The sequence below is a fragment of the Cebus imitator genome, unplaced genomic scaffold (assembly GCF_001604975.1).
Source record: "Cebus imitator isolate Cc_AM_T3 unplaced genomic scaffold, Cebus_imitator-1.0 Scaffold364, whole genome shotgun sequence".
Classification (NCBI taxonomy): domain Eukaryota; kingdom Metazoa; phylum Chordata; class Mammalia; order Primates; family Cebidae; genus Cebus; species Cebus imitator.
In genome coordinates, this window is record NW_016107679.1 from 542,967 (window position 1) to 556,832 (window position 13,866).

Sequence of the window (13,866 nt, forward strand, 5' to 3'; positions counted from 1 at the left end):
TACAGGCAACAAAGAACATTTTAGAACTTTTCATCCATCCCTATGAATACCAGTAAGGATTATCCTTATCCTTATATTACCCTTAATCATTATCCTGTAAGTAAAATGGTTGGAATGCTCAGATCTCTTTTAAGACTAGTACAGCAGACCTCAAACAATAATATGCGTAAGAATTACTCTACAGGGTTATATACACAAAGCCACATATATAGAGCTTAATGGCTATTTAAGGGACTTCTACCGATGATGCTGACCATGTGTGTAGTATTTCCCTTACCTGCTGTCTTTAGAATCTAACTTCCACAAAGTAAAGGGATAAAGATGCCCTCTACTGTTATCAGTATGAAAAAAACTCACTATCATCTCTATGAAGACAAGAACTATAATAAAGTCATAGCTCCTTTTTCTATTTGGTTCCCTATCCTCAAATTTCAAGGTGTACCTACAAGTGTTCAATAACTCCTTTTTATTTTTAGGAATTCCAATCAAAAGAGCCACAAAACAGAGACCTGTCTTCTCTGGAGGGGCCCAGCCTGGGTCTTGGAGGTAGACACCAAGCCAAAGCAAAACCTCGCCTGGGGTTTGCTCTGCCAAAGGGGGATCTGTTCTTAATCTCTGCATCACTGTCTTTTTTCCCTCTGGGAAGTCCCAAGGGAAGAAAAAAAGAGATGGCAAACAGAACTCTCCCTACTAGGGCAGGACACTGATAAAGCAAAATGAGGACTGACAAGGCCTGTGACAGTTTCATTATTTGGTAAATGAAGGCATGTTTGGATGTCATAACAGATGCAATTAATGAACTTTCATGTGCTAGCAACAAGGTAGTGGAATGATAATGAAAAAAGCCTCATTAGAATTAGTCTTCCTTCACTAGCTCTAACAGCACTAATAAAACGACCCATGTATTTATTAACATTTGCCTCTAATTAGTAATTTCAAAACACAGTTAGGATCATTCATCACCCGGCAATCTCTAACAATTCATACTTGGTAAGCGCTCTACAAATTCACACTCAAGTATCTAAAAAGCTATTTGAAAAGAGGTAAATTAGAGAATTTGGAAGGATGGACAGGCAAAAATTTTTCAAATACCAACAACAAAAACTCCATTCTACAGTTTTTCACCATATCAAATTTACAAGATGCACAGCCATTCACCATTTCTTCTGCTGCAGATTTTCTCAATAAAGTACACATAACACTATTTCACAGAATCTAGTATGGCTAAACTCATATAAAAAATGAAGAAGAAAAAACTTATTTTCTCTTACAAAATAGGAAGAGAGAATCATTGCACAACCAGCCAAAATGGATGCCAGCACAACATCAGGTGGGATTTCGGAACCACTTCTCCCGAGGATAGGAGTAAACATCTCAAATACCGCCCAGATGAGGTACAATGCATAAAGATAAGGAATAAACATTCCAAAAAGGTAAAAAGTAAAAAATTTTCCTTGGGCACCTAGGGAAAAAAGAGAAAAAAGCACACATTTATGAAATCCTAAAGTGAGATATAAATTTTTATAGTACTGGTGTGCCTTGGTACCCTAACAGAAATTGGATTAGGTATGACTTTTGCCCTTAAGGGTATATGTTATCTTGAAGTAGGATCTTTCACTCAGAAAGGATAAAATAGAAATAAGAGTTAAGCAAAATACACAATATATTAGCACGCATTCACAAACATGAGAAAGGGATGGGGTATAAGGCATAAGATAATTTGTATAGTGTGAAAGCTTTTCAAAACAACTTAGAAAGTCTACTCGATAAAATAAAAAAAGAAAGAGTCCCTGAAAGCCTTATCTTATGTACTTTAAGGTATTCTCCCATGTGTATCAAAATAAAAAATACCCTACCATGCTGCTTAAAGTCCTTATGAACACAGAGCTTTGTGAGCAATGGGAATGCTACCCAGACAGCACTAATAAATGCCGAGCAAAGTCCTTGGTAAGTGAGGGCTACAAGAAAACAGCAATGGACAAACAGCGAGACGTCAAAAAATACTTCTCCCAGATACTGGTCACTGGCATTCTGAAAGAAAGAAAAATACACAAGTAGTCTCATTCACGGGTCATTCATAAAGAGCTTTTATTATAGTAACACAATTTCCATCACTCAGGAAAACTACATTTTGTTTTAAACACGGTCTGCTCTTTAAACTGATTTGAAGTAAACACTAACAAAGCTGCTTCCCATCATGAAGTAATAAATTCAAATTGCAGCATAAGGGCAGTTTAAGAAGACAGAGTACAAATGCTCCACATAATCTGTGCTTTTCTTCTACTAGGCTAAAAGTAGAAATACTCCAAAATAGAAGAAAGGACTCTCCTAAAAAAATATTCCTCTCTCTTAAGCTTTTCTGTTCATGCAAATTCCAAACACTGTTTCAGGCAAACTAGAGAAACGACCTGTGAAGGAACATTACAAACTGCTGCAGCACCACCAATAGCCAACACCTGGAAAACTGCAGGACCTTTAAAGGAATCTGGAGTTTGGCTTATTTTCCTGAGTCTTTTCTATCTCCAGTTGGTCTTGTACTGTACCGTTGCCCTCCTCTTGTATTCCTCATGCTTTAGCATCATAAAATTTGATCTTATATTTTTTGAGATTTAAAGTCCAAGGGTTCTTGTGCAGCACCTTGCACTCTTAATTTTGAGACAGGCTCTTGGTCTGTTGTCTAGACTGGAGTGCAGTGGTGCAATTCGGCTCACTGCAGTCTCAGCCTCCTCGGCTCAAGGGATCTTCCTGCCTCAGCATTCTGAGTAACTGGGACTATAGGCACACACTACCACACCCAGCTACATTTAAAAAAAAAAAAAATGCAGAGACAGGGTCTTGCCATGTTGCTCAGCCATGTCTCAAACTGCTGGCCTCAAGCCATCTTCCCACCTCAGCCTTCCAAAGCACAGGGATTACAGGTGACAGCCACTATGCCTGGCCTAATATGAACTTAATACATTTTAACATCCACATGAGTAATTCTATTCACATAAACATGAAAGTTTTAATTACAGTGCATAAATACAAAGATGGAAATGGAGAAATAGATATATTTAAGTTTCTCCTTCCTCTGCCTTCCCATTTCTGTATAGCCCAGGACATGTTTGTTCTAAGGGATCCTACTTCAAGAGCTCAACAGAGTCTGTGATATGTTTTCAAAACAAGTTAAAGTTCACTTAACAAACCTTCCCCACTCCCAACAATGAAAGATAGGCTACAGTTGCTAAATGCTTAAATTATTAACACAGTGCTGATCAAGAGGCTTGGTCTTTAAAAATAAGAAAATAATTCTTATAATTCAATTTGAAGCTGAATGACACTCAGATATTTTAAAAATGAAGATCTCATTTTAAGTGCCCAAACTGTACCAAAGATAAAACATCCCTCCAATCTATTTTCCTACTCACCTCTATTTATCCCTTCCCCACTTCTGCTCCATTCCAATTCATTCTATATATTGCTATCCGTTTTCATACACAAATTCTCACACTAATCTGCTCAGAACATTTTAATAGTGGCCCCACTGATGTTTGGAATCATGCTCTCACTTCACGTTGGCCTACTTTTCCAGTTACTGGACTGCTACCTTGTCTTCACCACACTGGACTTTCCATTAACTGACACCCATGTATTTTATACATTTCCACCTTAAACTACTCATCAATTAGTTCCCCATCTAGTAAATGTCAACACATGCTTCAAAAACCCCATAAAGGCCAGGTGCAGTAGCTCACGCCTGTAATCCCAACGTTTTGGGAGGCTGAGGTTGGTGGGTCACTTGAGGCCAGGAGTTGGAGACCAGCCTGGTAAACATGGAAAAACCCTGTCTCTACCAAGAATACAAAATTTTGCTGGGCGTGATGGGGCCCATCTGTAGTCCCAGCTACTTGGGAGAATGAGGCAGGAGAACTGCTAGAACCATCAGGCAGAGGCTGCAGGAGCCAAGACTACTGCGCTCCAGCCTGGGCAACACAGCGAGACTCTCTCCAAACAAACAAACAATTCAAATGTTGCTATCTCAGCCACCCTGCCACAAGCAAATTCATCTTGCCTCCCCTGTATTCCTATAGCACAGTTACATGTCAGTCTCACTTCATCCCACAACGTAGAGCAATTATTGTCATTCCCACCCCTTCCCAAATGAAACTGAGAGCTCCTCAAAGAAAGAGATCACATTCTTATGACTCTCCTATGGCATCATTCTTGTTTTAAAATAATAATAATAATAATAGAGATGTGGTCTCACTTATGTTGCCCAGTCTGGTCTCAAACTCCTGGCCTCAAGCAGTCTTCCTGCCTTGGCCTCCCAGTGTTGGGATTACAGGTGTGAGCCACAGTGCCTGGTCTCTGATAGTACCATGTTCACCAGGCACTTAAAGAATATTTGTGAAAAGAAAATGTAACACATCACTCTTTCTATTTTGCTTTCAGCCTAAAGTATTATGATCAGACAACTGAAATTAGTAAATGAAATTTTATTAAGCATTTCTATCCTACTCCTGCCCCAATCAACAATAGTCAGCCACACTGTGGTCAAACACTGTTACACTAAGAATAAATATGTGAAACTGAGCCCCATGGTGTAATTCTTTTGGGAACTGGAGCCACTAAGATAAAAATATGAGCTCAACCATAAGCAGATGGCTAACCTCAAAGAACCTTTCTTCATCAGGGGCTGCTAACATGGAAGGGTTCCACAGAGCACATCCCAAAATTAACTGAAACTGAGACCAAGGTTCAGATATCAAAGACATGCTTGTGGAAGGATGCTGGATTATAATCATCCATGTCTCATTTGAAACTTTATCAGGATAAACTGAAAACAGTAGGCTTACACGGAGCTAAGATCTTCCTCTTTAATTCACAGACAGTCTGAAACCATGTTGCTCTCTTTCACTGTAATTCATTTTTATACCTATTATTTTATAGCTTTTTAATTTTTATTTATTTTTTTGAGATAGAGTCTCACTCTGTCCCCCAGGCTGGAGTGCTGTGGTACAATCACAGTTCATTGCAGCCTTGATCTCCTGGGCTCAGGCGATATTCCTACCTCAGCCTCCCAGATAGCAGGGACTACAAGGGCACACCACCATGCCTGACTAATTTTTTGTATTGCTTGTGGAGACAAGAGTTTCACCATGTTGCCCAGGCTGGTCTTGAACTCAAGCGATCTGCTTGCCTCAGCCTACCAAAGCGTTGAGATTACAGGCGTGAGCCACCACACCCGGCCCATAGCCCTAATTTCTAATTTTATTTCTGCCAACAAACTTATCTATTTGAAACCATAACAATATTCTCAGTATAAATCATTTGGAACCCTAGTTCCCTTCCCTCTGTTTTCCTTAGCAATGTGTCTTTAACCCCAATGACATACATGTGTGTAGAACCTGAATCAGCAATATATAGTTAAAAGAAAAAACAGTGAGGGAAACACTGAAGAGAAAACTTTAAGTGCAACATCCTTTTAGGCAACAAATACTTGCTGTGTGTTAGTGCTGTGTGTTAGTGCTGTTTGTCAGACACTACCGAAGCAAAGAGGATACAGAAATAAATAAAACAATCCCTATCCTCAAGGAGTTTACAATCCTGTGGAAAAGAGATTCTCAAACAACATAAATAACTGATTAAGCCCAGGGCATAGTTACAAAAACTGCAGCAAATTCAGTAGAAGGCTGTGCTAACAAGCCTTCCAATCACCACCACCCTAACACTGCTTACAGCCTGGCTTTATAACCTTATTTGAATTTTGTGATTTTATCCTCAGAGTAAGAAATCTTCCAGAAAATTAACACAGTGTGGGAGCATTTTCCATAACCATGCTGAACAATTTTTTAGCACTTAAAAGATCAAATACAATGAATTCCACTTAAGTTGATCTTCAATCCTTGAAGGCAACAGAAGAAATCAACAGATATACCAAACACTTACCACGTAATAAAATCTTTTTGCAAGAGTATGTATAAATATTATTTTGGCTACAGTTGCAGTTCCATACAGACAAACGGAGACATAGAAGTGGTTATACCATGACAGAGACTGTCCAATAAGAGAGATGAACACTGCTATAATGAGAACGGTAACAAGGCTAGTGAACCAGCTAATCACAGTGATCCCAAGTCCACACAAGAAGTCCTTCTTGTAGTTACCAGCTAGTGAAAAGAAAACAAAAAGTTGAGATCACCATCTTCATCAAATCAATTACATAACCAGTCAGTAGAGCTAAATGGGAAAACATTAAAACAAAAAGCTTTTCACTGTAAGTGAAAAATATAAATATGTCCAAAGTGTTGAGGTTGACTAATCACTAGAACAATGGAGGTATCAAAGAATAATATTCAGGTCACATTTATTAAGAGTCTGTAGATATTAAATACTCAAAAAGATCAGCCTTCTAGGAATAGTTCAGATACATTCCTCATGAAGGAAGAGGGTAGTCTTAATCTTCTTCAATTTTGGTATGCTTTGTGTAACAAAACATTAGAAAGAATGGAAGGCCAAGTTCCATATAAAATGTTCTTAAAAGAAGGTAACATAAGTAGATAAGGAGTGTGGGAAAAATAAGTGGTGATAAAGAATTATTTAAATTGCTGCTAAATATTTTATCTGGTAACACCACACAGCAACTTAGACTTTGAAACATTTCAAATAGAAACACTTCAAATAGAAGAAACAATTTAACCACAAGCAGTTCATTCATACTTAAGACACTCATCCATTCTGGCTACTGGTCTGTCATGTGGACAAGACATTTTTCTTTTCTTTTTTGAGACAGCGTCTCAAACTGTCGCCTGGGTTGGAGTGCAATGGCACAATCTCGGCTCACTGCAACCTCCATCTCCCAAGTTCATGCAATTCTTCTGCCTCAGCCTCCCAAGTAGCTGGGATTACAGGCACATACCATGACACCTGACTAATTTTTTTGTATTTTTAGTAGAAAAAGGTTTTCACTGTGGCCAGACTGGTCTCAAACTCCTGACCTCATGATCCGCCCACCACGGCCTCCCAAAGTGCTGGGATTACAGGCATGAGCCACCGCGCCTGGACGGACAAGATTTTTTAATGGGACTTTTCATTATAAGTCAATCTGTACATTTTTCAATATCTTCAATGTAGTACCTAACATGGAAGTAGTATGCCTACTTTTGGAGTCCCTAAATACATATAAGTTGAGTGCTTCTCCAAGATGAAAAGTATAATAAGCATATTAATATTTAAAAATTTATTATAATTTAAAGCAAATACTGTATTGTCTTAAGGTTTTGTTTTCTGGGAAGATATAAACAAACTGAAAAACTTAAAGCAAATTCTACAGCAACGCCAGTATTTGTAGTTTTAGAGGAAAATACTTACTCTTATGTTTGGACTGCAACAATTTTTTGCCCAGGTATAAAACAACAGCCATTACTACCATGTAGTTTATGATTGAGCCAATACGAGAGGGGTAGGCAATGACAAATAGGCCCAGCACATCAAAGAAGACCATGTTTCCATGTTGATACTTAGAAGCAGCAGCCAACATATCAGATGTAGCTAGATGCTTAAGAACTGCTAAAATGTTGTCACCTATTAAAAAAAAAAAAGATAAAAAGGTTGAATAAACTGTGATTTACATGTACAACTATTTAAAGCAGAAATAAGCCATCTACTGTTTGAATGAAAAAATGGTTAGAAACGATGTGAACAGAAATCACTTTCTACCCTCCTACTGTTCTCTCTCACTTTTCTTACTAAATTTCTCAAATAAGGTCCATTTCCCCTTCTCATTTCCTCTCCATTCAGATGCTCGGCCAGCTGGTCTGTATCTTTTCCCTTCTACTAGAACTATTATCTGTGATCAACTGTACCCTCATTGTTGACAAATCCAATGGCTGTTTCTTAGTACCCATTCATTTAATAACATATATTAACTGTACCAGACACTCTTGTAGATATCAGAAATTGAGTGGTGAACCAAGAGACAAAGGCCTTTTGCAAAGCTCACAGATGCTGAACAAGCTGTCAAACATGTTAAAAATCAAGAAGGAGGGCTAGCAGAGTTCCATAGGAAAACACCATGGGAGACTAACAGAGCTACATTCTTACTGCTGCTCAGCAATCCTAACAAAGTGTGGGCCAACTCCTTTTTCATTTCCTCACAATGAATACTCCTGACCTTAATTGCTACACTAGACTACAGGACTAAAATTCAAGATCTCAACTCTCCAACTCCAAAGCCCTAGCTCATTCACACTGTATACTGCCTCTTTAATGCACAGGCCACAGAATATGAACACATTTATGTATTATCCCTAATATTCCATGTTAGTATATATCAGAAGTCTAAATTAGAATACCAACCTGCTCTCTGAATGGAATCTGTAAGAATTCTGTCCGCTGTGTCATACTTGGTATGATAAATGTATCCATTCTCAATAAAAGCTAAGTCTATTCCTAAGATATATAGAAAAAAAAAAGTCATTTTGCTTTAAAGATCAACCTTGCTTTAGGCCTACTTGTTTAATAAATTCCTAGAAGACAAAATGTCAAAGCAGTGGCATGACTGCTTTGTCACATTTACAAATGAATGACATAAATTATCTTCCAAATTCTTACACAACCTATAGCTTTACATAATTTGATACATAATGATTGAAGAAGTGTATTACTCCATAGGGAGGCATTAAAAGTCACACAGCAAGGGTAGGAATATTGAGTTGGGGAGGCCATCAAAATTTTGCCACCTATGTTCTTGCCAGGCCAGAGCCAAATTTAACTTCAAATAAGACAAGCTGCCAAAGGAGTTGGCAAAGCAAGATCACAACGAAAAGACCCCTGAAGGATCTATTACCATCGTTCGGGAAGGAGGTGCTAAACAGTTCTTCCCTGTTCTTCTGTCACATTATGAGGCAAGATGACATATTCTGGAGGAGGCAAGCATTTAAATTAGTATGGAGTTTTAAAAAGGAAAGCATTAGGAACTCTGTTTTAGTGAGTCAGAATGTATATTTCTCAGATAAAGAAATTGTTTTAGAAAATGCTGTTTACTCATAAACTTTCAAGATTAAAACTTGCTTGTGATAAATAAATGTTGCACAATAGGCCGTAACCATTGACAATATACCTGGGATGTTCCCAAAATCCCTGTAGATACGAAAGTCAGTATCTGAAGGAATTATTCCACTCTGAAAAACCTCCTGAGCCACCACAGAAGCAAAAGGGTGTTTGGCTGCTGAAACATAAGCTTGAACCAACCAAGGATTTTCAGGACCTAAAATGAAATGTGACAACACAATAGAAGGTTATTCTGGCAATTTTTTTTTTTAAACACACTAATGTTTTTCAACACATTGAAAACAGTAACAGTGGTAGTTTGAGAAGATTGGTTCAAAATATATCTTTTCATCCCTTTTTCTGTAGTTTCCAATGTTTCTCTTATATGTGTGTCTGACTTTTAGAAAAAATAACCTCTTGTGAAAATAAAATTATTTTAAAGTATAAAATAACAGCAATACAAAAAGTCTGTCTGGGCCGGGTACAGTGGCTCACGCCTGTAATCCCAGCACTTTGGGAGGCCAAGGAGGGTGGATCACGAGGTCAAGAGAGCAAGACCATCCCAGACAACATGAAGAAACCTCATCTCTACTAAAAATACAAAAATTAGCTGGGCGTGGTGGTGCACAACTGTAGTCCCAGCTACTCGGGGGACTGAGGCAGGAGAACTGCTTGAACCTGGGAGGCAGAGGGTTGCAGTGAACCAAAATCACACCACTGCACTCCAGCCTAGCAACAGAGCAAGACTCCATCTCAACAACAAAAAAAACCAAAATAACAGTCTGTCTGAAAATGAAAGATCATTCATAAATCTATCATCCTAAAATACCTATTATCAATTTTATATCTTTAATTTTCTAATATAGGATTGTATATAGCTATACTCAATGAAGATATATATACTTTGTACATTATTTTTTCACTTAACATTATATTAAATGCATTCTCCTATATTGCTAGATACAAATTGGATATACATTATCTGAAATGCCTGGGAGCAGAAGAGTTTTGGATTTTTGACTTTTTTGGATTTTGGAATGTCTGCATTATACTGGTCAGCATCCTTAATCCAAAAATCCAAAATCAGAAATGCTCCAATGAACATTTTTTTTGAGCATCAGCTCAAAAAGTTTTGAATTGTAGAACATTATGGATTTCAAATTTTCAGGTTAGGGATGCTCAATATGTAATACAATAATCATTTTGATAACTGCTTAACATTTCAGTGAATATGCCATAAAGTTCCTTGCTACTTTTTATAATTTGTCATTATTAATAATTTTCCATCTGCATCTCATACATCTACAGTTTTCAAACAGGAGTTTTCCCTTTAGGATAGTGGGATAAATTGTATTATAATTTATATAATTATAATTATGTAATTATATGTATAATTATATAATTATTCACTCTTCCCTCCCTGAAAAAGGATTATACATTCCTACTCTTGCCACATAACTTGTAATGCCTGCCTGGAGAACGAGTATGTACTCTTTTTTTCTGTACCTACTAACTGCAGGCATGAATACATTACTTGCTCTGGGCAACAGAGCGTATGGTAGAACGACATGACCCTCAACTGAGCAGACTTCACAAAGGCATTAACATCATTCATACCTATCTTTAACTTTGATTTGTGAGATCAATACATCCCTAACAGGGGTTTCTCCTTCAGCCTGGATCCCAGAATGAATAAGACACATGGAATATAACAACCATGGATCATAACTGCAGTTATTCAGAAAACAGAATGCAATACAAGCAAGAAATAAGCCTTTCCTGTTGTAAACCACTAGGATTTGGGGGTTGTTACCACAAAATTTAGCAACAGATTCACTGATGTAAACAGACCAAGTAACTGAATGTCAGGGAATCTAATAATATTATTTTTGTAACTTCACAGATTATAAAATTGCTTTCCTACATTTTAAAAAAATGACCAAGGCTGGATGCAGTGGCTGACACATGTAATCCCAGCACTCTGGGAGGCCAAAATGGGCAGAGCACCTGAGGTTAGGCATTCAAGACCAGCCTGGCCAACACGGCAAAACCCTGCCTCTACTAAAAATGCAAAAATTAGCCGGGCATGGTGGCGCATGCCTGTAATCCCAGCTGCTTCGGAGGCTAAGGCAGGAGAATCACTTAAACCAGGGAGGCAGAAGTTGCAGTGAGCCAAGACTGCACCACTGCACTCCAGCCTGGGTGACAGAGTGAGACTCCATCTCAAAAAATAAAAATAATATTTAAAAAATTAAAAATGAACAAAAAAAGCAGAGAGACACTACAGAAAAAGACATATAGGTAACCCAGATACTGGAGTTATCAGACACAGATTTTTTAAATGATTAATATGTTTTTAAAAACACAGATAATATCAATTTTACCAGACAAGTGTAATCCATTTAAAAGAGTCAAAATGACTCGGGATGCTCCTGGTTTGTCCATCTACCGCTTTGATTCCTTGGATCCCACCCATTCTTTCACTTTAAGAAAAAAACAAATAATTGTTGCAGAGGTCTCTGCATTTTGCAGCTGCCCTTTTGTAAGAAGCACTTTTCCCAAATAAAACAATCTTTTAAAAATCCTAGAACTGAAAAACACAGCTGATGTTGAGAATTTTAATAAATGGGCTTAACACAAAGTTTAATACAGCAGCAGAAGGGATTAAAATTAAAGCAGAGAAATAAAAAAAGGTTGGAAAATACACATATGTGAGCAATTAGAGTCCCAAAAGAACAGAAGATAGAATGGAGAAGACAAATGCTTTAACACTTAATGGCCAAGAATCTTCCAAAACTCATAGAATTCAAGCATGAATTTAAAAAGGTCTTCCAACCCCAAACAAAATAAATACAAAGAAAAACCGTATCTGGCAGTATTTGCTTTTGAATACTATTCCCCACCAAAAGAAACCAAGTCTTCTTAGAGAAATGGCTGATTCCAGGTCGGGGACTACCAAAGTAAAAAGTAAGTTGAAACACCTGTGTCAAAAAGCAAGCCAGTGCTATAAGAGACATGTCAAAGGGGCTCACGCACTGGTTTGAAGTAGACACCACTGGCCTAAACTGGGACAACTCATGCAACAAAATAGTAACAGCATATATAATCTACAGAGTAAAATTAAAATACATAAAGTACTGAAATAACAAAAGAATGGAAATTGGAAAGCCTTCCTTCTAACAGAATTCCAGCTATTATCTACAGGAAGAATGATGGAGCCAGAAACTCAGCATTTGCATTTGGTAAACATTATAATAAAAATGCTTGGGGACAAGAGCCATCAATGATTGCTAAAACTAAGATCAAAGTTTTATGGCAAACAAGGTATTTACTTAAAGTATCTATCACTAAGGGGAAAACAGTAACTTGTACAAAGAAAGAAATAATAGAAAAACCTGGTAAATAAGTATCTTAATCAAACAATGAAAATGTAATATCAATAATTAATAATGAGATAAACAGATACTACATGCCTCCTGATGTGATGCACTGAGAAGGACACAAGTACAAAAGGAAAAAAAATGATGGGGACATACACAGATTATGAGACTTTATCATATTAAATACTATATTATTACTCTGATATTACTAAATTTACACTAAAAAATATGAAAACTGTACCGAAAAACAGGTAAAGCCAAACTATAATTAATTATCTTAAAAATTAGGATAACAGTTCCTTTTAAATGGGAGGGAGTTGTATTTGAGAAGAGACAGATTAAAAAAAACGCCTAGGTGGGCAAGGCAATCCACCCTCTTTCATGAGGCAGGGTTGGAAAGATTTTCACCTTACAATAATTAAGTCTTCAACTTTTTTTTTGACATGTGTTAAATAATGATTATGATTTACTTAACAATGCATGTTAATTAAATGCTATATTTGATCCCAGATGTTTTAAATGGCTAGGACATTAATGGAACAAATAGAAAAATCTAAATATGCATTGTTTATTATAGTTTAGTGTTTATTATAGCATATAATCAATGTTCGGTTATAGAAGAGCATGTTTCTTTTATCTGAGATGATCATCCTGAGATTGTTGATCGACATAATTTTTCGGACTGGTGCCACCCTTGTTGTTGATCTTTGTAGCCAAGGATAATTATCTCAAAAAAATAATATAATCCTCTTCATTTTTCCTTTAAAAACTTTTGTCTTCCTTTACTGCCCTAGTTTACTCTGGCACACAGTTTCACATAGTTTACCATGGCACATGTATTCCTACCACAATGCCCATTACTAAATAAATGGCATCTTTGAGAGTCTCCCTCTGTCTGTTATTTAGATTAACAACTTCACATACATTACACTAAGTTAAAAAAAAAAAATACAGACACAAAGACCACGTATTGTATGATTACATTTATATGAAATGTCTACAATAGGCAAATCTTTAGAGACACAAAGTAGACAGGTAGTTGCCTAGGGATGGAGGAAAACGGGAATGACTGCTAGTGAGTTTCCTATTTGGGATGATAAAAACATTCTAAAATTGATTATGATGATGATTGCACAACTGTGAATTACAGATCTCAATAAAGCTGTAATTTAAAAAAAAGAAACAATACTAAAGAAGGCTATAGGCCAGGCGTGGTGGTTCACACCTGTAATCCCAGCACTTTGGGAAGCTGAGGAGGCGGACCACCTGAACTCAGGAGTTCGAAACCAGCCTGGCCAACATGGTGAAACCTCGTCTCTACTAAAAATACAAAAATCAGCCAGGCGTGGTGGTGCACACCCATAATCCCAGCTACATGGAGGGCTGAGGCAGGAAAATCACTTGATCCTGGGAGGCGGAGGGTGCAGTGAGCTGAGATCACACCACTGCACTCCAG

At 37.3% G+C, this 13,866-nt stretch overlaps 1 protein-coding gene across 1 annotated transcript in view; it reads right to left on the reverse strand.

Moving 5' to 3' along the window:
- The window catches only part of ERMP1 (endoplasmic reticulum metallopeptidase 1), a 59,122-nt gene that overhangs the window by 32,481 nt on the left and 12,775 nt on the right, over positions 1 to 13,866 (reverse strand). The window contains exons 5-10 of the mRNA XM_017506860.2: positions 9,101 to 9,247; positions 8,338 to 8,430; positions 7,351 to 7,563; positions 5,929 to 6,149; positions 1,857 to 2,031; positions 1,272 to 1,462 (exon numbers count right to left, since the gene is read on the reverse strand). Of these exons, the coding sequence (XP_017362349.1) occupies positions 1,272 to 1,462; positions 1,857 to 2,031; positions 5,929 to 6,149; positions 7,351 to 7,563; positions 8,338 to 8,430; positions 9,101 to 9,247 (1,040 nt within the window). The remainder of the gene's footprint in view (positions 1 to 1,271; positions 1,463 to 1,856; positions 2,032 to 5,928; positions 6,150 to 7,350; positions 7,564 to 8,337; positions 8,431 to 9,100; positions 9,248 to 13,866) is intronic.